The following is a 24,346-nucleotide window of genomic DNA, read 5'->3' as shown; positions in this document are numbered from 1 at the left end:
AGACTAGCTTCTCCCAATCAAGGCTGGGCCTTTCCACTGGTATCATGGGAGAAGATGTTTGTTCAGTGCCTTCGGCTCTGCTATGAGCATCAACTCTACGGTTGAGGGCTGGCTGACTCACAGGCTCAGGGAAAATCCCACGTTTATACAGATGCTACCACAATCCACAGAAAACAAGAAGTGGGCTCCCTGAGCTAGTTGTAAATACCAGGGTGGAATAAGGCCATCTAAGGGGCTTCCCATGAGCCAGCAGGCAAGGAGCCAGCACCACTCCAGCACTGTCCCAAAACCGACTTCTGGCCTCCACTGCAACCCTGGGCAAGTTCCACAGATGCTGAAAGCCATCACAGCCAGAAGATGCATCAATACACCTGACCTACTAAGCAACACGGTGCTCCTGTCCTACTTCATTGTGGCCAGAATATTTGCTGCAGGGTTGGGCAAAACTGTCAAAAGCAAAGCCTCTCTCTGTTTCTTCACTCAGTATTGTGCCCAAAGTGGGAATATTGACATGGGTAGGCACACTTTCACACCACTGTGAAGTCAGATCATCTGGTCTAGTCCCGCCTTACAGACAAACCGCTACTCTGGGACAGAGTCAGGTTCAACACATACAGCTTGGCTCCAGAGTCCAAGCTCTTAACCACGAGGTTACTATGTCTCTCAAACATACTTCTCGGCCAGCCGGTGGTGGTGCACACCTTTAACCCCAGCACTTGGGAGGCAGACAGGCAGATCTCTATGAGTTCGAGGCCAGCCTGGTCTGCAGAGTGAGTTCCAGGACAGCCAAACCTACACAGAGAAATCCTGTCTTGAAACCTCCCCATCCCCTCCCCCCCAAATTTACATACTTCTCACTGGTACCAGGCGTTACTCTGAATACTGCTACTCTGAACACTGACCTGGCCTTTTAGCTCATGCTGTGGGGGTGGAGAGTGGGGGATGGGGGTGGGAGTGATCCAGCACGGGAAGCTGGAGCAGCAGCAGTGCCTGTGTGCCTTGTGTTTCACTTGCTGTACTGCCTGCTTCCACCCACAGGGCAGAGCATCCACTAAGGTCAGTGCCTCTGTAAGTCAGGGGTCAGGAAAGACGGCTGAGCGCCAAAGGGTGGTGGAACACAACACTCTGCTGCCCTTGGGAGGCAACTTACCTTGTAGAGCTGGTGAAAGCCAAATGCGATTCCCGCCATGATGATGGCTAAGGCACCGTAATCTCGCCATCGGGAACCTCCGGGGCCTAGTGGTAGAAAAAAAAAAAAAAAAAAAGGAAGAAAGCTAGGACACGTCTCCAGCATCCCTCCCTAGGAGTGGGAGTGTCTCAGTTGGCAGGCAAGTGAGACACACAGCTGTAGAAAGTAGCACGTGACCACCAGAACATCTATAAGGCTCTCCTCTCTTCTTCCCAGGCTCCCAGAGCCATCTGCCTCACTCGAGATAGGAGTGACCTGACCCTGAGATGCTGAGGAGAGGTATCCAGCTATGAGCTGAGCGTCCAGCCTTGAGTGCGGGTCAGAGGACTTTTGGCCTGGCCTATGAGGTCAAGGAACAAGGATCATTCTAGAGACTATACACCACACAGAAGGATAAACCAGGACCCACAGTGACCTGGGCCTCCCTGCTCTGCTCATTCCTCAGGCTCTAAAGACATGAGTCTGCAAAGAACTAAGCAAGGCAACTTCTGAGGATGGTGAGGGGCAGGGCCAAGGCCTGTGTCCTGGAGGCCAGCGTGGGTGGGGTGAGGAAGACAGGTCGGGGCCCATAGCAGTGAGGTGGCAGTGAAGGATTTGGGAGAGGAAGTGCCACAATCAGAACTCTGTTCCAGGAGAACACTGGGATAGCTCTGGGGAAAGCTAGAAGTTGGGGACATTTTTGCAAGGGCCACAGAGGCGGAAATAGGCTAGATCAGAGGTCAAGGACATTTTAGAAGGAGAATTTGCCATTGTTTTGAGGAAGTGGACTGAGCATCCAGTCCTCTCCTCATGCCTGGCTCCTGGCCATTTTTTTTTTTTAATTTTTTTATTGTGTTCTTCCTTTCTGCAACTATGATCTGAAAACAGTAAATGGAAAATTCCAGAAAGAAACAACTCCCAGGCTTTAAACTGTATACCATTCTAAGTAGAATGATGGCATCCGAGCCCTCCTGCTCTGACCCCCAAGACCCCACGGAGCTCTGCCCAGCGTATCCACACTGTATAGGGCACTTGCCTACCACACTTATTACCGTCTGCCTCTCAGACTGACTGTCTCAGCATCTTAGCACAGTCTCGGCGACCCTTATTTCACTTAACAATGGTCTCAAAGCATAAGGGCTGAGATGCTGATAATCTGAATCTGCCTAAGAAAAACCGAAGCATTTCCCTTAAGAGAAAAACATGGAAGTTCTCAATAAGAAAAACACAATGTTGCGCTGTCAGATCCTGGGGTGAGGTCATGCCTTTTATTACAGCATACTACCACAGTTACACTTTACTACTGTTAATGTCACTATGTCTAATCTGTGAATGAAACTTTATCACAGCTGTGTATGTAGAGCGCCCAGTCTCAGGCTTCCACTGGGGTCTTGGGATGTATATTCTGTGGGCCAAGGAGATTCTACTTGCATGACAGAAGTGGGCTCTCTGCCATCCCATGAAGGAAGGGTTCATGAGGGGCTTGGGTCTGTAACCTGGCGTGCTTTCTCCAGGCCTCTGGGGCCCTGCCAAGAGGAAGGACAGAGACCACGATGGGCACGCTTGGCAGTTACGGATGAAGCAAGGTACTGTGCCAAAGAACAACCGCCCAACAGGGTGGTGCCTGACAGGCTGAGGGCAAGCTGCCTTCCTCCAAAATCAAGCCTGGGAGCAAAGAGGGACAGGAATACTGTGGGGACCCTCAGAGGGGGACTAGAACCAGCTTTGGTGCTTCAGAGAGCTCTCCTCCTCTCTCTTCCCTCTCCACCTGTGCCAGCTCACCAAGGTACCTGCGACCATCTGCTGTCTTGGGACCAAAGGAGAGGAGTGAGGCCTCGTGCAGGCTTAGTGATGGGATATAGGCATGGAGCTGGGGTTGTGGGCATGTGGCCCAGCCAGGAAAGCCAATTCCCCATGACTTCCAAGAAGGGGCACACCCTTTCTATCTGGACTACTAAACAGCATTCTCAAGAGGCAAGAGGGGATCAGAAGAATGTCTCTTTCCTACCATAGGCCCCTGTACTCATGAAATCCACTTGGGATTCCCCAACATGGCCCAGCTCATCTTGGCCATAAAACTGCAATTAATATAATGGCTTCTCCCAGCCTTCAACTCCCATTTCTATTTTACAGATTCTGACAAGACTCATAGTTTAAGCATCAAGTAGAAGTCAGCGTACTGTAAAGAAGCATTCTCTGCCACCAACAGCCGTTGTCCACAGCTCCACGCTATTCTTCCAGAGAATGGTTACACACGTGTAAAGCACGAGGTGCATGTCTGAGTCTCCCCCTTCCTCCCACTTCTCCGTGTCTTCCCCACAGCTGTCTGGTATTTCATGGAACCTGCTTGCTGACACACAGAGCCCCTCTCTGGTCTGTAACTGCAGCACACATCCTGAGTTGTGTCGACTCCCATAGAGGCTGTCAGAAAACCTGAGACTTCACAGGGTCATGGGTCAGAAGGCATGGTTGTGACGCCAGGAGACAAGCCAGACTCCTTCCGTAGGGCTTTGCAAATCCATCCACTAGCCACGTTTTCAGCTTCCGTTCAGTGCGTTTAGCAGATGTAGATTCTGCCAGTTTGGCAGCAGCAGAATGGTGCTTTGCTCTGCTTTTGATGAGCACCCATCTTATTTGGTGTGCATTTCCTTTTGGGCAGTGTGTACATTCCATTTTCCTACTTCGTTTCTTCCCTCCTCACTTTTGAGAGATTCCTTATGTAGCACGGACACTAGTCCTTTGTGACAAGAATCATAAAGACCATTTCTTTTCTTGTGGTTCTGCTTATGGTCTTAAGTGGCATGCAAATGCTTCGTGTGTGTGTGTGTGTGTGTGTGTGTGTGTGTGTGTGTGTGTGTGTGCGCGTGCGCGCGCACAGACATATTTGTCAATGTGTTCTTTTGTGAGGCCTGGGGTCTATGTTATGGTTAACAAGGATGTCCCTACTCTCCGTCTGGACTACACTGTGATGCCCAATTGAGGTGCTCACATCTGAAAAGGCCAACCATGAAGGTAAGGACTGCCTTGCTGGTTACAGATATCCCTCTAGTTCCATAGGAGGCTCCGAGGACCCTCTTAGTTGGACCCTGAAATGCAAAATCTGAGTTTTGTGTGGCCTTCCCATTGCTCCTTCTCTTCCAGTCGGCTTTGCTCGCCACGCCAGGTGTAAAATCCAACGGCTAGTGGGGGGATGTCCATTTTTTAGGAGAAAAATGTCATAAAAGAATGACCTTGCCGGGCGGCGGTGGCGCACACCTTTAATCCCAGCACTCGGGAGGCAGAGGCAGGCGGATCTCTGTGAGTTCGAGACCAGTCTGGTCTACAAGAGCTAGTTCCAGGACAGGCTCCAAAGCTACAGAGAAACCCTGTCTCGAAAAACAAAAAAAAAAAAAAAAAAAAAAAAAAGAAAGACAAGAATGACCTTGCCACACTTCGAGAGGGTCCTTGTTCCAGAGGGACATCCGTCCACACAACCCAAATCCCCAGAGAACACCTTCCCATGGTGCTGCAACCAGCAAACCACATTCACCATTAACTCTCAAACTGCCACTGGCCACTGAGTATCCTACAAGAAGACAACTGCACTAGGCTGACAACTCGAGCAGACCCCCAGCCTGCTGAATCAGCTGCTTCCCCACAGGCACACCTCCTATGCTGCTGACATCGAGACCCTGAGGCCAAGCAGCCTCCAGAGCTTGCGACTGGGAGCTCAGGCCCTGCACAGCTGTCCACCATGCAGGAGCTCTGCCCTCCCCAGGTCCGAGAAACACCTGTAGTTAGTTCCCTGCCAGCTCACCCTTCACCCTCACTGCCGCGGCATTCCTGCCAGGCTCGCGTTAAGAACATTTTATTGCCCCCTGGTTTTCATTATTAATGAAAAGGGACCAGAATGATCTTTCCTAAAGTTCAGAGAGTCTATAAAGACTAGAAGCTGAAATGCCATTTTACTCGTTTTAGAGATGTGTGATACAATTCTGTCTTGGCAAAATGAAGAGAGAAAAACTCAGATGCAAAAGCTTCTTTTCCGCTGCATGGCTTCAAGGGTAAAAGTCTCCACCGAAGCAGCAGACCCTGGCGCCCACCTCCTGCGCACTCTTGAGTCCAGGAGACACTCCTAGCACTGCAGCGCCCAATGTCCGAGGGCAGAAGACAGGGCCTGCAACCTGATGGCTCCAGGTGGGAAGGAAGATGAAAAAGCTTTTTAAAAATTATTGCATATATGTGACTAAGGGCATGAGTGCACCCATGTGTGGTTGTGCTTTCCTGAGTCTGTTCTCTCCTCTCACCACATGGGTCCCAGGGATCAGACTCAGGTCATCAGGCGTAGTGGCAAGAGCCTGTACCCACGGAGCCAGCTTGCCGGCCTGAATAAGTTACACAACTGGGGCTGGAGTTATGGCTCAGTGGGTACAAGAACTGGCTGTTCTTCCAGAGGGCATGAGTTTGGTTCCGAGCATCCACATGGCAGCTCACTACTGTCCATAACTCCAGTTCCAGGAAATCTGATGCCTCTGTAGTCCAAGGGCACTGCAAACATGCACACACAACACACAATGAAAACTAATACAAATAAATCTTTTTTTAAAAAAAGCTGCACGACCACCAGGCAGCGTAGTCATACCTATAATCCTAGTATTTAGGAAGCTGAGGCAGGAGGATCACAAGCTGAAAGGCAGCCTGGGCGTCACGACACAAAAGCGGGAGTGAGAGCGCCAGAGAGCAGGACCAAGAGGCCCTGCTCCTCTCAGACTACTGACGGCTCCAGCGCCCAAACGGTGGGACAGAGAGCACCTCCAATACTGTATCCCCCTGGGGGCTTTGTAAGCACGCGGACAGCAATGACTGCCCTACACACTGGGACTCTAAGGTATGGTAGGGAATGTGCTGTGCTGAAAAGTGGCTCTTTGAAGTCTGACACCATGTAACCTTTACACACTGCCTCTGAAGCAGCCTGGAGGTCTCCTCAGAGGTCCAGGATTGGGGCAGTTGTAGGGACGGTGGTCACAGTGGCAGGGGAGCATCTCCAAGGCTCTGTAACTATTCTCCAAATACCAACAAACCCAGCATTGCCAGGTTTTCACTGTATCTCAATCAAGAGAAACCCTCCTAGCACACGGGGACAAACAGAAGCAGGCAGGAATATGCAGAGGACTGAAGGTCCAAGACAGGCAACCTAAACTGAGACGTATGGTCTCAGAAGCTCCACCAAAGGCTCAGCAGCAGCAGCAGCCCTGGCACTTGGCGTGTGATCATCTTGCTGAGACAATGTACTCCAGTGACTGCCCTTGGGGAGGCTGGTGGCCCAAGCACAGGGCAGGGCAGACGCATGTTCCTCCTTGCTCATCATGGCTGGAACTGTGACTCTACAGTGGTGGGCCTAGCTCCTCAAAGCTGTCTGCCAGCTCCACTCAGAACCCACCCTGAAAATTAAATGACAAGACAGGATCACTCAGTAGGGTCCTGGACAAAAGCCAGTCCACAAACCAGCGCCTGCCATGGTGTGGAGTCGCTGGGCCTTTTGCACAGACAGCAATCGAAGGTTCTGCAAACCAAGCTAAGCCAGGCTGGCTGCAGTGCCAGGCACACAGGCACCTGGCTGTGGATGGCCACTGTGGACAGAGAACTGAACCCAGAGGCCAGAATCTAGAAGAAGCCATCACAGCTCTGTGCACAAGAAGTGAGCAGTCAGACAGTTCAATTTTAGCTCTTCCACATGATGTTGACTCCTGGCAGGTTATTATATACTGGGCGTAACATGTCACAAATGAAGGCAAAGAACCTTAACACTAAATTGCCAAGCAGCAGTCACAGCCAACAGACCTCAGGCCTGGCTTCACATGCACTTCCAAGAGACATGAGCTTTTCCATATTTCCTGAGGCTGTGATGCTACCAGCAGCATTATCTTTAGGCAGAAATGCTAGCAAGTAGTGTGTCCATGTTCCCTCATCACAGCTGAAGAGCTACAAGCTCTGAAATCAGGTGCAGTGTAGTCCAAGATACTCAGAGGCTGATCCCAGGAGCGGAAGACCGACTCAGGCAATACAGGGAATGGGGTCTCAACAAAAACCAGGGCTGGAAGGATAGCTCAAGGCAGAGCATTTGCCTAGCATTGATACCTTAGAAGAAAAGAAAAAAAAAGGAAGGGGAGGGGAGAAAATTGTGGTGGCTCATGCCTGTAGCTCTAATCATTAAAAAGCTGAAGCTTGGCTTGAGTTTAAGGCCAGTCAGACTACAGGCTGAGACCTTTCATGTGCGCACGCGCACACACACACACACACACACCAGCCTAATTAAAGAGAATCCAGAAGAGATCAGAAATAGACCATGTTGATGACTAACTGATTTTTAACAAAGAAGCCAAGGTCATCCTGTGGGAGAAAGGACAACCTGTGATAATGGCGTTGGAAGAAATGAAAATCCACATAAAAAAGTCATGAGTTTACACTGTATGCAAAAATTAATGCTACATGGGTCACATGAGCAAAGAACAAAAACTACATAGCCATACAGATTCCATATGAAAACAGAAAACACAGAAGTCAAGTCTTGGGACAGGGAAAGACATAAAAAGTGTGGGCCATAATGTTGTGGGATTTTTGTACACTCTGTGAAAATGTGTTGCTATGATTAGTGTAATAAAAGCCGAATGGCCAATAGCCAGGCAGGAGGTACAGGTAGGATTTCTGGGAGCAGAAAGGAAGAGGAGGAGATAATCGAGACACCAATGAGACATGGAGGGAATCAAGACATACAGAATAAAAGAAAGGTTAAAAAGTCACGAAGCAAAATGTAGATTAATATAGATGGGATAATCTAAGCTATAAGAACTAGTGGGACAAGCCTAAGCTAAGGCCTAGCTTTCATAATTAGTAATCAGTCTCCATGTCATTATTTGGGAGCTGGCTGGTGAACAGAAAAGTCTCGTTACATCATGAAAAGCAAAACAACTGAAGGAATGGATGTCAGCAAAAGGAACCATCACAAAAATGAAAAGGTGGGTCACAGACTGGGAGAACAAGAGATGCAAACAGGAGGGACTGGAATATAGACAAAGTCTAGCAACTCAACAAATCAAAGACAAGGCAGCATTTAAAAGGCTGAAAGACTGCAAGAGTCTTCATACAGGACTATGAACAACTGGGAGGAATCTGAAGGGGGAGGGTTCAGCAGTTCAGAGCACTGGCTGTTCTTACAGAGGACCCAGATTCTGTTCCCATCACCTACACAGAGGCTCACAACTGTCTGTAACTCCAGTCCCAGGGGATCTGATGCCCCTTTCTGGCCTCTACAGCACCAGGTACACATGTGGTGCACAAATGTACACGCAAGCAAAACACTCATACACATAAAATAAAAAAATGTGACCCTGAAAATATGATTAGCATCACTCGTCAGTACATGAAATGCAAAGTTAAACCACAGTGAATCCTGCTACATAATGTTAGGACGGCTAAACTTAAAACTGAGAGACGCAGAACTGCAAAACAAACAAACACACAACCTTAAAACTCCCATCATGGAGGTCCTGAAGATGGCACAGTGGGTAGAGACACTTGCCACCAAGTCAGGTATCCTGTGTTCAGTCTTTACAATACAGACAGTAGGAAAGAGCTGGCTTGTTCTTTGACCTCTACTCCATAGGGTTTCTCATGACATGATACTCTCTCTCCTGTCTCTCTTTTCTCACTGTCTCTCTCACACACATTCACGGTGTGTGTGAAATATGTAATGTATGTATGGATCAACTTTTAAAGCATTTATAGTAATAAACTAAGCACAGAAATTACACGTATGTAACCTGAACATAAATGAAGCTTGTGAGAAGACACAGCTTTATTTTATTTTATTGAGCTATACATTTTCTCTGCTCCCCTTCCTGCCTCTCCGCTTCCCTTCAACCCTCTCCCATGGTCCCCATGCTTGCAATTTACTCAGGAGATCTTGAAAGACACAGCTTTCTTCTTTTTTTTTTATTAATTTTATTGAGCTCTACATTTTTCTCTGCTCCCTTCCCTAACTCTCCCCTCCCCTTCAAACCTCTCCCATGGTCCCCATGCTCCCAGTTTACTCAGATCTTGTCCTTTTCTACTTCCCATGTAGATTAGATCTATGTAAGTCTCTCTTAGGGTCCTCACTGTTGTCTAGGTTCTCTGGGATTGTGATTTGTGGGCTGGTTTTCTTTGCTTTGTGTTTAAAAACCACTTATGAGTGAGTACATGTGATAATTGTCTTTCTGGGTCTGGGTTACCTCACTTAAGATGATGTTTTCTAGCTCCATCCATTTGCCTGCAAAATTCAAGATGTCGTTATTTTTTTTCTTCTGTGTAGTACTCCATTGTGTAAATGTACCACATTTTCCTTATCCATTCTTCAGTTGAGGAGCATTTAGGTTGTTTCCAGGTTCTGGCTATGACACACAATGCTGCTATGAACATAGCTGAACACATGTCCTTGTGGCACAATTGAGCATCCTTTCGATATATACCCAAAAGTGGTATTGCTGGGTCTTGAGAAAGGTTGTTTCCTAATTTTCTGAGAAATCGCCACACTGACATCCAAAGGGGCTGTGCCAGCTTGCATTCCCACCAGCAATGGAGAAGTGTTCCCTTTCCCCCACAACCTCTCCAGCATAAGTTGTCATCAGTGTTTTTGATCTTGGCCATTCTTACCAGGTGTAAGATGGAATCTCAGAGTTGTTTTGATTTGCATTTCTCTGATGACTAAGAATGTTGTACATTTCCTTAAGTGTCTTTGGCTATTTTAGATTCCTCTGTTGAGAGTTCTCTGTTTAGGTCTGTACTCCATTTTTTTTATTAACAAGGCATAGACTGGTAGTTACCAGAAACAAGGCACAAAGAAACTTTTTAGGATAATAGAATCTACATATGCTCCTTTTGGAATTTTCTGCATTGTAATTGCAGTGATGGTTACACTAATAAGATGAGTTACAATTTATCAAATTGGATACTGAAAAACCAAGACTCTTACTACATGCATATCACACTTGAGAAAACTGATTAGAAAGAAAATAACTAAGATCCAGAAATCAGAAACTTGGTATCCAGCAATTCCATGTAGACACCATCCATTCAAGCATGTGTCCCCATAAGACTTGTACACCAATCTTCTCAGCAGCATTACACGTGCCAGCCAAAACAGGGACAAAGGCACAGAGCAGCAGTAGAGTACTTGCCTAGCATGTACAAGGCTCCAAGTTCGACTCACAGGATGCAAAGAACCAAAAACACAAGCAGGAAGTCACAACTGCCCTTCATCTGGTGTACAAAACGAGGACTGCTAACACAATGGAGTGAAAAGGAATGCTACAATGTGGCTGAGCCTCAAAACCATTATGCTAAGGAAAAGAAGCCAAGCAGAGGAATCACCCACCCTGTAATTCCATTTACCTAAGAAGTCCAGAAGAGGTGGACTTGTGGTGATGGAAAGTAGACCAGTGTTGCAAGGGGAGGGCTGCTTTTTCATGTCGGCTGCCTGGCTAGCTCAGGCGGTACAGCATGAGACTCTTAATCTCAGGGTCATGGGTTTGGGCCCCACACTGGGCACCAATTGTTGCAAGGGGAGGGCCGTTTGTTCGTCCCAGCCACCCAGCTAGCTTGGCCCCGAAATAACCACACAGAAATTGTATAATTAAATCACTGGTTGGCCCATTATTCTAGCCTCTTATTGGCTAACTCTCACATCTTGGTTTAACCCATTTCTATTAGTCTGTATATTGCTATGTGGCAGTGGCTTACCAGGAAAGAGTCTAACAGTGTCATCTCAGGCAGAGGATCCACGGTGTCTCTCTGACTCTGCTTTCTTCTTCTCAGCATTTCATTTAATTTTCCCCGCCTACCTAAGTTCTGCCCTATCAAGGGCCCAAAAGCAGTTTCTTTATTAAACAATGAAAGCAACACAAAGACAGAAGGACCTCCTACACCAGATTAGTGGTTACCTGGGGAAAATGGTAGGAACAAGGGTTAATAGTGAATGGCTCCAAAGGGTCTTATGTGAGCATAAGAATTCTCTAAAGTGGGTCTTTGGCAACGGTTGTACCCGAGCCGAGTTACTAAAAGCACTGAATTGTACACCTGAAATGGGTAAGTCTTGTGATATATAAAATATACTCTAATAGTTCTTAAAAAAAAAAAAACCGCTTGAGGGGCTGGTAAAATGGCTCAACATGGTAAAGGTATTTGCCGCCAAGGCTGCCAAGTTCAGTTCAATCCCCAAAAACCACATGATAGAAGGACAACCAACTGCCATGGCTCCTGGCTGAAAACACCAGCTGCCACCGCCGAGGCTGCTGGGGGGAAGCTGACACAGGATAACCACTCTGGAATACAGTTTACCAGCTTCTTACAAGGTTAAACATACACTTAACATACAAACCAGCAATTCTCCTCATAGGCATTCACCCAAGAGAGAGAAAAGCACACAGAGACTTGAACAGGAATGCTCACACTCACAAGAGTTTTATTCATAATGGCTAAAAACTGGAAACAACCCAAAGTCCATCAGCCGCTGAGTGGATAAACAGTGATACATCCTTCCATACAGTGGGATGCGGCTCAGTAATAAAACGAAGCAACTTTTGACATGCACGGCAACCTGGATATATCTCAGCACTATGCTGGGCAGAGAGACCAGACTAAAGCATACATGCCATATGATTCCACTTATACAAAACTCAGGAAACAAAGATCTAACAGGCAGTAAGAAAAAGCAGCACAGTCGTTGCCCCAGAGGCAGGATGGGGCTGGAGTGACTGGAAATGGGGCACAAGAGAACCTTTTGGGGGTACTGGAAATGTTCTGCAATGCAGTGATGTTTACCTGAAGTGCACACTCAAAACTCAGATTGTGCAATTACAATAGGTGCATTTTATTTCGTGTAAATACCCTCAATAAAGATCACACACACATACACACACACACCCTTGTTCAATGTTTTTTCAAGGAAGTTAGTGGTGGCTGAGAGCAAAACCCAACAATACTAAAAGTTTTCCCTAGGCATTTGCAGCTGAAATCAAGGGGGAAATATGACCCAAGGATTCTAACACAGCCTGAAAATTCACACCTGAAAATGCTTGACTTATACAAAAGAATCTAACATTTAGATGTTATAAAGAGTGATAATAAAGTAGCAAGTCCTACCTTCCTAATATGCCAGCTAAACCTTTCTAAATACCACAGTTCTAGCCACCAGAGCCTGCCTAGGCCCAGGTAACAATACCCTGTGTGTAAGCGCTCATGTCAGCTCCAACAACACCTTGCTGGGTACATGATAAGGAGCAGGAGCAACTTGGATAGGCATAGCCTCCAATGACTGCCCCCAGTTTGTCAGCATCCATTGTAGATGGGAAGATGATGCAACCACACTCTTGTCAGCACGCAGAGGATGAAGAGGATATGCAAATTCCTAGGTGTCCTTGGGAGGCAGCTGGTCCTTTTCCTTCTGTAGGTTGGTAGTGGCAGATGAGGCATTTGGGGCTGGAGTAGGTGGGCAGGACAAGATGGATGCCAGCAAGCTGTCAAGGATGCAGACCTAGTCCCTGAAGACAGCAGAGCCTCCATGGTGAGCTAGATGCCCTATGTTTAGGTAGCAGAAAACCTATTTTCTGAAATGTAGCCTTGACTTAGTGACATGCAAAGCCAGTTCAAGCCTCGTCCTTTGGAGACTCTGAAGACGACCATTCTGGAGTTCCAAACCTTTGCTCCTGCACACTGCCAGGAAACTCGCAAGCCCATCGTTGCAGGGCACAGCAGTGGCGACTCATCTCTGTCCCTCCCCAAACGCCAGCCTTCTGAAAGTGAGCCTGGCCCTTACTGTTTCCACAACCTGCTCAGAACAGCCTACATGGACTGGGCATGAAAATGATCTGGCTGGTGGGCTGGTGACCAAACGGGCACTGTCACCAAGCATTTCTTCTCAGTTCTCATGCACATTCCCACCATAGTTCATCCAGGCAAAAGCATTTCTAGACATGCTAAGTCAGAGCCTCAGACCACTGGAGTTTTTAAAAAGCCTCAGGACTCAGACTAATATAAAAGACACTGAAGTGCAGAGTGGTAGCGAGCAGGGGTGTGGGAGGCACAGGGCGCCTCCGTCAGGTGGGGAGCAGGGGTGTGGGAGGCACAGGGCGCCTCCGTCAGGTGGGGAGCAGGGGTGTGGGAGGCACAGGGCGCCTCCGTCAGGTGGGGAGCAGGGGTGTGGGAGGCACAGGGCGCCTCCGTCAGGTGGGGAGCAGGGGTGTGGGAGGCACAGGGCGCCTCCGTCAGGTCAGAATGAAGCACTGAGAAGAAGCCCTGAAGGAGTGGACTGCGGACTCCAGCCTTGGGGAAAAGCAATGTTCTGCTGGACAAAAACGACAAGGAGGGCAAGAGAGGCTCAGGCAGGCACACCCCGTGTCCAACTCTGAAACAAACAACATTAGTCTGAGGACAATTTCTTCAAATAGACAACCCAACTTCAGACACGACCAGCTCTCCCTGTTGCGGACTATCCTCTGTCAGAGATGGCTTAGATGCCTTTTTTTTTTTTTGCCTCTTCAGCACACTCCAGCTTCTCAGATCACCCAGAGATCCTTAAGGTCGTCACACAGTATCCTGTCTTTGCGCTCTTGTTCATCCTGTCATAACACTGAACCCATCACCCACAGGGTCAGTGAAGCTTTTGCTCTCAGGAGCACCCCTTCCCCTCTTCTGTACCAGCCTCCTCCCTGGTCCTGCCTCCTAGGCACTGACATGCCAGCTTAACTGTCTTTCCACTAGATGGGGGCAACCTCAGAGAGCGGCCAGGCTTCTGCTATGGTTTAGTTTGTTTCCCAGCGCTCTCAGGAGGGAGCGAGACCTTCAGCCACTGTGGAGTGACACAGGGCCCGAGACCCTTTCTTTCCTTTCATCTCTGGCCGTGACACCAGCAGTTTCTCTCTATTACATGCTCCCTGCCATTGTCACCCAACACCCACAGCCAGAGAGCCCAGCACCAGGGCAGCCGCAGACTGGAGCCCCACTGAAAAGAACTTCTCTCTCTCTTTCTTTGTTTGGTTTCCGAGACCACGTTTCTCTGTGTAGCCCTGGATGTCCTGGAACTTACTCTGTAGACCAGGCTGGCCTCGAACTCACAGAGATCCACTGCCCCTGCCTTCCCCAGTGCTGGGATTAAAGGTGTGAGCCTCCACCGCCTGACCCTTTTTCTCTTTCTAAGTTCACTTTCTCAAGTTTTAGCAATGGGAAACTAACAGATTTTGTTAATGACCTTTGTCCCCAGAGGTCTAGCACAGCACCTGGAATACGGGAGTCACTCAACGATGAGTGCTTGCTCAATGAGTTAAGAAAATGGGGTTGAGTATATGTTACTAATAGGACTGTAACAGGAAATCAAATGATTCAAAGCTCTCTGCCAGCCCCAGGCAACTAGAGCTCAGGCTAGACTCTCAAGGGGTCCCACTGTCCATCAAAGATGAGAGCAAATGCTGGAGTCCAGTACTGCCCCACAAAATTTACACTGCTCCTGCTTATACCTCAGTGCCCCTTGGTGCTTTGTCCCTCTGGGCAGGAACAAGACAGCTCAGCACCAATCACTGAGCTCAGCATGAAGCAGGACCCAGAACCTATCCACAGGGCCTGTGGATGCACATACAGAGCTTTGATGCAAAGTCAAACAATGAGACCAAAAGGAGAAACAGAGAATCAGATTTCTTCTTGGATGCTAGCCTGGCTTTTCTTGAGCTCTGCCTTTCTCTGAAGCCCTCAAACACTGGTTCATTCCTCTATTAGGTGACACAGGCTTCCCAGTGTCACCTCCTGCCACTTTCACAAAGCCTGACTTCCTTAGCCCACATTAATTTTTCTCTTTTCTGTAATCTTATAGAAATTTTTGTCAGTATAATTAATTTTGGCATTAACTCACAATGTCTGATATTATTCTCTTTTTCTTAAGAGCCTGTAAAATTCTGAAAGATCAAGCTTTGAAGCTCTCCCATAATTCAGAGGTGAGCATCTAGTAGGTGCTCACACACCAAACCATAGTAGGTGCTCACACACCGAAACACAGTGCCTTCTGGGAGTTCTCCTGTGCTCTCTTCACCGCTGGCATTCACTAACTTTCAAGGTTAAACACACTCACCAGAAAGCAAAGATGGCACAGGAGGCCACTGGGCCAGGTGAGGAGATAAAGGTCTGCATATGCCAGCTTCTCCAGGTGTTCTCAAGAGACCCTAACCCTGACACAGGAGCATTTGGGGCTGAGCCGAGGGAACCCCATTTTCTAGACTTGGGCTCAGAGGTGAAAAGTCCTTAACCAGCTGAGAAATAGGAAGGGAAGGGCTGCTGTGGATCTAGGCATAGAACCCCCAGGAACACACATGAACAGAGGCCATAAATCCCTCCCAGACGCAGACAATGCCTCGGTGATAAGCATGCAGATTGCACACCTAGTTCAGAAACTCCCCTGAGTTTGCTTGTAATTAAGGGGGTTAGAGAGGTAAAAAAAAAAAAATATATATATATATATATATATATATAAACCCAATTAATCATTTAAATATTTAAAGTCAGATTTTTTTCCTCACTCCGGGATTAGTATATTTCATAACGCCAGCAGCCGACAGCCCTGGTTTTTACTGGGGTTCATTTTAGAGCATGTTAAACTAGTCAGATTGAGTGATGCTTCCAGCAACTAATCGCATGTCAAATAAAAGATATTTTATGTAATAAATTACCGCTACAAGTAATTCAAATGTCATTTATCAGTTTTATTATCAGTCAGGCAAAGTCTTGTTTCTCTATATTAATCAAAATCAAGCTTTTTTTTGCCCTTTTTTTTTTTTTTGAGCAGTTTTGACACCTCTTGGCAAAAGTACAGCAGTGAAGAGCAGGGACCCCGAGCTGAAAGGAAAATGTAACGGTACGCGAAGTATGAAGTCGATGGTGACAACCGAAAACTCCAGGATTAAAAATTATCATTCCCATTGTTTCTGTGCTGGTGTCAAAGCAGGAGGAAGCCTACCTCTAAGAGATGTGTGTTATTGTTAGGGCCAGGAGACTAACAGACTCTAAGCCAGGAATCTTGAAGGAGACTGCAGACTCAATTGCTGCTGCTAGCCAGAAAAACAAACAGTTAACTCTTTGCACTTCCAGAAGGCAGGCAAGCTTATGATGTTTGATGCCCACTCTGTGACCAAGAAGAACAATTTGTTCCGAGCAGGAAGTTTTCAAGTAGCAGAGAGACCTGTTTGGTATTAAGCAGTGGGAGGAAACAGCTGGAACACAACAGATGTGCTTAGACAATTCTGCACCCCAGCTGCTACTGCCTATCCTCAACAAATCCTATTAAACGGCTGGGCTCAGGGACACAACTCAGAAAAGTATGGACACTTACTTAGCCTTTGGTTAAAAGTATGTTTAGGGTCCAAAGCCTACACGACAGACTGAGAGGATTTGGACTGGAAAGAGAAATGAGTCCCCTGCTCACAAATGGCAGAAGCCTGCTCCTGGGGTCTCAAAGGCTCAGGCCAGGCACAGAGGGACAAGACACATTGGTGTATGTATTCTGGCTTTGCCACTCAGCTTTATCCAGAAAGCAAAGGACTTTCTAAATACAACTTGTGATGCACACAGCAGCCTGGCCCCCACCTTACAGCAGGAGAGAACACCCTACTAGCTGTGTCTGCCGGAAAGAGATCACCTACCCAGCTGCAGGCAAGCCAGGAGAAAATGCTAAGGGGAGAAGGAAGAGGGCTTCAGTCCACATGTTCTGGGACCAAAATGAACCTGTCACTTTAATTTTTTTTTTCTTTTTGAGACAAGGTTTCTCTGTGTAACAGTCTTCGTCGTTCTGGAACTCGCTCTGTAGATCAGGCTGGCCTTGAACTCACAGAGATCTACCTGCCTCTGCCTCCCAAGTGCTAGGATTAAAAGTGTGCAACACCACTGCCCAGCTGAACTTGTCATTTTTTAAAAATATACCCTTTAAAATTTGGTCTTGAACGCTCTTAAATCACTTTTTGAAAAAAAGTAAAACTTCTAAAGAATTAAAATGAAGACAATTTTAGAAAAGACTTGAAAGACAAGAGAGCCTCTGCTGAGTTATGTAAAAGAAACAAATCGAGGCTGTTTCTTATGGCTTTGGAGATAATGGTAAATTTTTTAGACTTCTCCACATGACTTACAGAAGAGGTGATGCTCTTGTTTGCATGGATGCATAGCACTGTATCTGTTACTACAGCAACTTCCATTTAAAAAACAAACTCCCCTCCGCCAAGATCCCATGTCGTCATTAAAGAACCTTTGTACTTAATCTGAAATTACCCGAGACTCTGTCACCACCTGAATGCACACAGTGGAGTCAGGACAAGGGAGCGAAGGCTGACCTAAACCTATGAATATTCAGTTTAAAAATAAAATTAGGAGCAAATTACTTCTGTGGGCCGAGGAGAACCCACTCACTCACTCCCATGCCTGTGTTAGGGAACTGATGCTCAAAACCACTGGGTAAGGAGAAGGTCGCAGAACTGGTCACTGTGTGACAACACAGAGGCCGACTTCACTAGCCTGAAACCTTTGTCACATATTTACAACTGGCTCTAGACAGACCCACGTGTGCCTTTTTCTATTCCTAGAAAAGTCAAGCTCTCCCAGTCTGCTATGGTGGGAGCGGTGGGGCCCTGCTCTGCCCCAGTGTCCTGAGTCCCAGTCCCAGTTCAGCAGGACATGGAACAGGTGACTTACTGTATGGCTGCGGGATGATGTGAGGGGGCTGGATAGGAGCCACTGGCGTAGCCAGGCCCAAGGATGGAGGCTCATCTGCGGCAGTGCCTGACTGCTGGAAAGCCAGGTCAATCTCGTCATCTGTCAGTCCTGGGGGGAGAAGAGCAAAGGACACAGGTGAGGACTTCGCTGGCATCCACACTGCAGCAAATCCTCCTCTGCAGGAGGGCCTGATGGCCACGGAGTGCCTTGCATTCGAGTATGCTGCCTGCTCGATTTCGGATTCTCGGGAACCTCTCTCAGCTGCAATTTAACCTTAAGCGACAGAATATTAGCCTCAACACTGCTTCCAAATGTGGCTCATTCAATTTCCTTAATTTATCCTTGAGTTTATTGCTGCCTTTGAAGTCGCTCCATACTGCAATTCTCCATTCTTCCCCCGAAAACAGATACCATCAACTGCAAATGTGGCTCATTTTAATCTGTAATGGTGTTAAAAAAAGAGGGGAAAAAACTAACAATAATGTATGAAAACAGACAGGGAAACAAAAAACTAATTATTGGGTGAGACGACTAATTAGTCTAGATCGTTTCCGAAGACGGGAATAATTTGCTTTATTTTATGACAAATGCAGAAATAAAAAGAAAAATCAGGACTGACTGTGATTAGTATGAATGGGATATAGAATGTAAAGAAGAAAATAAAACAAGAAAACAGATCAAAACAAGACCAGGCCCACACTTTTGGATGATTATTGCTCTACCCTATCATGGCTGCCTGGACCGCCCTTGGCTAGTTTCTTTTCCCCCTTTCTTTAATCCTCCAACACTCTAAACTACAATGCACACAGGGCATCAGGAAACCGCGGGCGCCATCTGCAGTGGCTATGGCATGTGTAGAGAATTTTCCTAAGAAATGGAAGGCAAGTGAAAGTCCACCAAGACCCTAGTCCCAAAAGGCTGAGCACAGAGAGATTCTCAGGGGCCCGAGGCTGACTGGGTGACTACTGGTGACGGCACTGACCAAAGTACAGAATAGAAGAAGTGAACTGTGGAGCCCACAGGTGTGCAACAAGAGTCCCACAGGCCCCACCCAGGAAACAATGCTGTGCACAAGAGAGCCTCTGCGGCAGCTGGGAAAGCGGGTAAGAGGTCACCGCTAGTGTGACAGCTCGAGCTGGTCCAGGCTGTTCCGGGAATCCCAATATCCACTGAAGCCGCAACACAGAGCTTTTAAACCTGGGCCGAGAGCTTTTCCACATCTGGTCAGCAGCTCTCCATTAGAGGCCCACAGCATGGTATACTTGCCCCTAGGGGTGGGTGAAGTACAAGCGGTTCTGAAGATCAGCAACTTCAAAGTGTGGTGCCTCGCACTCTGCGCCTGGGGGCTAATACATGGTGCGCATTAATGCTTCAGAGCGCAGCTCTGCCTTGCATCACATAGCTCTGCCCTGCATCGCATTGGCCTGAGTGGACTCCCACCGTCCCTCAGACTGTTCATGCCCTACCGCAAATGGTCAAGGGAGTGCCTCGACTATTCCAGCGGCCCTTGACCTTTCTCTCGGATGCTGTAGCAGCACTTCTAGCTGGAGGCAAGCGAGCACTACCGCTGTCAGTCTAGGGAACTGCGGGAGCATTCGCCTAGAGTGGGGGCAGGTGATCACATAACAGAGCATTTCAGACCGGGGCTGGACAAGGTGCCCCACTTCTTGCCTCTGTAGCTTGCCACAAATGAGTTTTCTCTGTCCCAGAACAGGGCTAGGACAGACAGACAAGCCAGGCAAAATCGGAGGACACAGTTCCATACAGCTTATGCCTCTCAGACTCTTTCTCCTGTCAGTCACCGCCAAGTGCTCATCCTAACTGGGAAGGGGCGCTCCTGTCCAAGTGCCGGAAGGAGAACGCTGCTGCACCAGTTCACAGGGAGAAGGGAATAGCACCTGCGACGTCAGCACAGGCTGCTGGTCACTGGCACACCATGGGATTCTAGAGACCTGGTAGATCGTGTGCCTTGTCAGCTGCTGGCTGCAAATGAGGATAATTTTCCCAAAAGGAGCATTCAGTTGCAGTCTCATTCTCCCTTTTGGCTCCTTCAAATATAAACAAGTACGATAATGTTCAACGCTGGGGAAATATACAGCAAGTTGCAGGCTGTGCCTCAGCCTTGCGAGCTAAAGCTGTTTAAAGGAACAGGACTTTGTGCCTGTTGTTCTGCCCTCTGGCCCTGAGCTTTCAGGAGCCTATTTTCCTAATAAAACATACCTTGCATTGCCCCTGCCGCCCACCAGTGAAGCGACAGTTTAAATGCCGTCATCACTTCCTTCCAGGTTCTGGCTCTCAGAGCCCTTATCATCTGATGCTTTAAATCTATTCTGGCTGGAATTCTCCCTACCTAGTTCTCCAGGAGAGTCAGCATTCTGATTCCGTTTCAATAAATGAGTCATTTTTCTTTAGAATGAAGGAAGAAAGGAAGGGAAGGAGGGAGGGAGGGAGGGAAGGAGGGAAGGAGGGAGGGAGGAGAGAAGAGAAAGGAGTATAACTTTAGAGTTGAAGAGTTCTCTCAGCCATAGCCCCACTCAGCAGATGAAAAGCCGGAGGCAGGATGAGGACTGCCCAGATTAAACTTGTCCTGGAGAGCAGTGAGGCAGATGACAACCAGAGTTACAAACATCAGACGGCAGACTCAGAACTTCAGTCTTGAGTCTGTCCAGGTTTAGAGAAGGATTCAATTCCTTTCTCCCCTGCCACCCTGAACCCCATTTGTAGGTAAGAGCCAGTAACTAGTTCGTAGAGCTATAAAAACATGGGGTTTTAAACACCCGCGTTAGACCTGCACGTGATAACTGGATAACATTTTAACAGCACCAGAGTGACAAACGGGCATCCAGAGGTTTCTCTGGGTGTCCACAGCTCAGGCAGCACTGGCCAGTTTACGGACTCTACAGAGCCCGGTGGTCCACCTGGGATGCAGCAAGGCCAAGCAGGGGGTCCCTCACTTCTCCCAGCCACTGGTTCCTGGTACAGAGATGCCCCTACCTCTGGGATGAGTTGTTGCCAGAGGGCCAATGCATAAACACCCAGATGCCCTAGTCCCAGCTTTCCTACTCACCCACAAGATAAACAATGCAGATCTTTGATTGAGACCTTGCAGAATCCAAAAGGTTAAAAGGACTAATAAAGGAAACTGCCAATTGTGAGTGAATTATACTTGGCTCTGCGAGCCCAGGCACAGGCTATATTATAAAAGGCATCTCCTTGCGCTGTTTACCGTCACCCTGACTAATGCAGACCTTTTTTGTTGTTGTTGTTTTAAATAATCTCATGCAAATTAGACACACACACTTCCTTCCAGTTGATTGCTATCTGTGAGGAATAATCTAACTGCACAGGGACTGAGCAATGGTTGAACAGAGCAGAGCAAAGGACTTTGCCATCCTGCGAGCTAGCGGCAAGCAAGCCACCTGCGCCCTCCCTGCCTTTGGAAGCATTAGTTCATTTTGATAAAGCTTACATTTTCCTCTTCGTTGAGGTGCAGACTGCTGTTATCTGACACCACTAGAACCTGGCATTTTATCCTCCCTGCAGTAACTTTCCTTCCACCACAGGGTGATTTTTCTAGAGTTCCATTCTACCCCCTATTACTGGTAAAGAATCACTCCAGAGAGTCCTGTCACTCACTCTCTCACTAAAAGGAAGGAACAAGAGAACCATCCAGGAGGGAAGAGGAGCAGTGACAGGAGCTGTGCCTGGGGACAGAGAATGCTGCTACCTCACCTGCAAGGCCACAGTTGCCTAATCTGCAAAAAAGTGAAGGTCTCGGGCACCTTTTTTGTTCCCTTGTGTCCCTCCAAACTACTTCCCCAGACACCAGCAAGCTTCCACTGCTGCCCGGTGCAGGCAGGGCTGAGGATTTCTTCTCCAGCACTTCTCCACAGGAGCTGCATTTAGAAAAAGGGAAAAGAGGAGCAGCACCCTTGTGTTCACAAAGGCAGGCTGCACTGCCATCCGAACTGACTCCTATTTTTATCTCCTAGCAGATAAACAAACCTGTTCTCTTTTTCTAAAGGTTTCTATTAGAACACAAACAAAGCCCAGCACACCGGGTGAACATGATGACCAGCCGTCCTTTCCCAAGACTCAGGCCAAGCCCAGGACCCGGAAGAGCTATTTTCTATGGGACTGGCTGCAACTCCACACTGACTCCAGCGCCTGCCAGGCAGTTCTCAGCCTGACTCTGTGGAGGTGAAGCTGAGAATGTCTGAGGAACATGACAGACGACAGCAGTGTTCTCTGCACCGTGCAAGGGCAAACAACCAAGACGGGGACTGGGGACGGGTTGAGAGTATGCAAGGCAGTGAGCCTCAGCAGCACCTTCCAGTCTGTTCTGCGCTTTATGACCGCACTGCAGAGAATGAAAGGAACGTGGGAGGAGTGTGGGGGGGGGGGGGGGGGGGGCAGACCCCAGGCCCACACCCAAGGGCAGCAGTGAAGGACCCAGAATTCAGATCATCTTCCTCCATCCACAGCCCCTCCATTTCTGATTCATCTGGGACTCTGGAGACTGAGCGAGGGTCACCTCTCTCAGAACACAACTAGTTATCTGCCTGGCACATTCCAGAAGGAGATGAGGCAGGAAGACAGCTGGCTAAAGATATTCCCCAAATTAAAAGAAAAATCAACTCTCTCGGAATGGGTTCAGGGAGGGGAAAGGGAAAAAGTATTTTTATTTTATTTTATTAACATTTTGTTGGAACAGTAGAGTACAATAAGGACTCTTGGAGCCTCTAAAAGTCGTTGGATGACCTGTGGACCCCTATTTCCCAGTGCCTTGTATAAAATTGAATTTTTTAAACATAAATTACACGTAATGACGACACTGTAAAAACTAACAGTAATGGAAAGCTGTGCTGTATTTCATTAGCCTGTATTATTCCGTGCCACCTGATCCAGCCGGGCCTTGTTTATGAGTTAGTGTGCTAGCAGATGCCGATGGAAGCATTTGCTTCGACCTTGCTCTTCTCATTGGGGCATGAAATTACGACGGCAGCACCTTGATATTACAGCCATAAATACAGTAAACTGCAAATTTAAGCCAACGGCTCCTATTGTCTCTGAACATAAAGCTGATCGGTATTTATTTAAAAGGAGAACAAAAAAAATATTATATATCACCTTGTTTATGGGGCCGCCCCACCCACTCTCTTATCCCCTCCCCCAGATCCCCAACCTGTCTAATCTGCTAGGTTAAAATATTAAGCAAATAAGCCAAATACTTTCTTCTCTGCTGATGACTATTCCCCAAGCAACAAAAATAGTTTTTGAGAAAAACAGTTCTAAATATCACTAGTCTGAATGAAAGTTTTTATGCAAATGAAGGTGGAGGTGGGCTGGTTCCCATCATCTTGATATTGATGTGTAATTTCAAGAACGTGACCAGAGCCTTTCCCCTTCCTTAAACGAGGGGAGTCTGCACAACTGGGGAAAAGCTGCTGCTGAGCCTTGGGACTGGATGCTGCCTCAGTGTCCTGAAAACTGCTCCGCAGAGCAGCTACTTCGGAAACAGCCAAATATTTGTCTCCTGCCACCCAGGGTAAGAAAGATATCTGACCAGGGATGTAATTCTCATCTCAGCACAGAGCACTTGGGCCTCTCATTAAAACTTGCCCAGTTCCTTCTTTATCCCAGTGATCCATAAAGACAACACATCCTTTAAATACATCAAGTGTGGAGGAAGCGAAACAAAGACGAAAGGACCTGGATACCAGCAGGCGCCTCTCCCGGTGCAAATCACTGAGTAAGAAGCCGGTGCAGACAAATTTCACTGCCAGCTACAGACTCAGAGTCTGGGAAGGCTTCTGCTTACAATCCAAGGAAGGGGGTCCCTGGGGAGACAGAGGAGCTGTGAACTCAGTCGTATCCAGGTGTGGAGCTCTCAGGAGTTAGCGGCCAAAACTAGAGCATCAGCAGGCAAGCTCAGAAGTCTACCAACACAGCACAGAGGAGGACTATTTCAGCAGCAAACTAAATCCAAGTCGGGGCTTGAACTTCAAAGCAGACAGACTGGGGTCTTAGGGCCTGAGCTCAGTAGTACAATGACACAGGCAAGATCAAGAGTTTCTGTACACTTTTGGTAGGTTATTCATAAGGCAGATGTACTCCCTCGTAGCCCTAAATTATAACAACCACACTGGCCGCCCTGAGCTTAGCACCTTCCACATAAGGAGGGAACTTTCTATAAAATTTATTGAGCACCTCTGGGGAGTAGTATACCTACCGAACAAGACAGAAGTGAGCTGCCCCTCCATGTTACACAAATTGAGACCTCTCATATGAAAGACGGAGGGGTTCCAATCAGCATCCATGATGCCTATTCCAGGTCTGTGACCTAAAGTGCCCCCACCTTCCTTTTAATTCTCTCTGGCTACACTGGAAATAAGCACGAAGAGGGTTACTTTTATGTCTGCC

General features: G+C 47.7%; 1 protein-coding gene across 2 annotated transcripts in view; it reads right to left on the bottom strand.

Annotated features, from left to right (window-relative positions):
- The window catches only part of Pex14 (peroxisomal biogenesis factor 14), a 141,546-nt gene that overhangs the window by 9,100 nt on the left and 108,100 nt on the right, over window positions 1-24,346 (bottom strand). For both annotated transcript variants that reach the window (XM_038333695.1, XM_038333696.1), the window contains 2 exons: window positions 17,903-18,031; window positions 1,151-1,236 (listed from right to left, as the gene is read on the bottom strand). In XM_038333695.1, coding sequence (XP_038189623.1) covers window positions 1,151-1,236; window positions 17,903-18,031 — 215 coding nt within the window. The remainder of the gene's footprint in view (window positions 1-1,150; window positions 1,237-17,902; window positions 18,032-24,346) is intronic.

The sequence above is a fragment of the Arvicola amphibius genome, chromosome 6 (genome assembly GCF_903992535.2).
Source record: "Arvicola amphibius chromosome 6, mArvAmp1.2, whole genome shotgun sequence".
Lineage (NCBI taxonomy): Eukaryota > Metazoa > Chordata > Mammalia > Rodentia > Cricetidae > Arvicola > Arvicola amphibius.
Note: the sequence above shows the minus strand (reverse complement) of the source record. Positions and strands in the feature narration are given on the sequence as shown.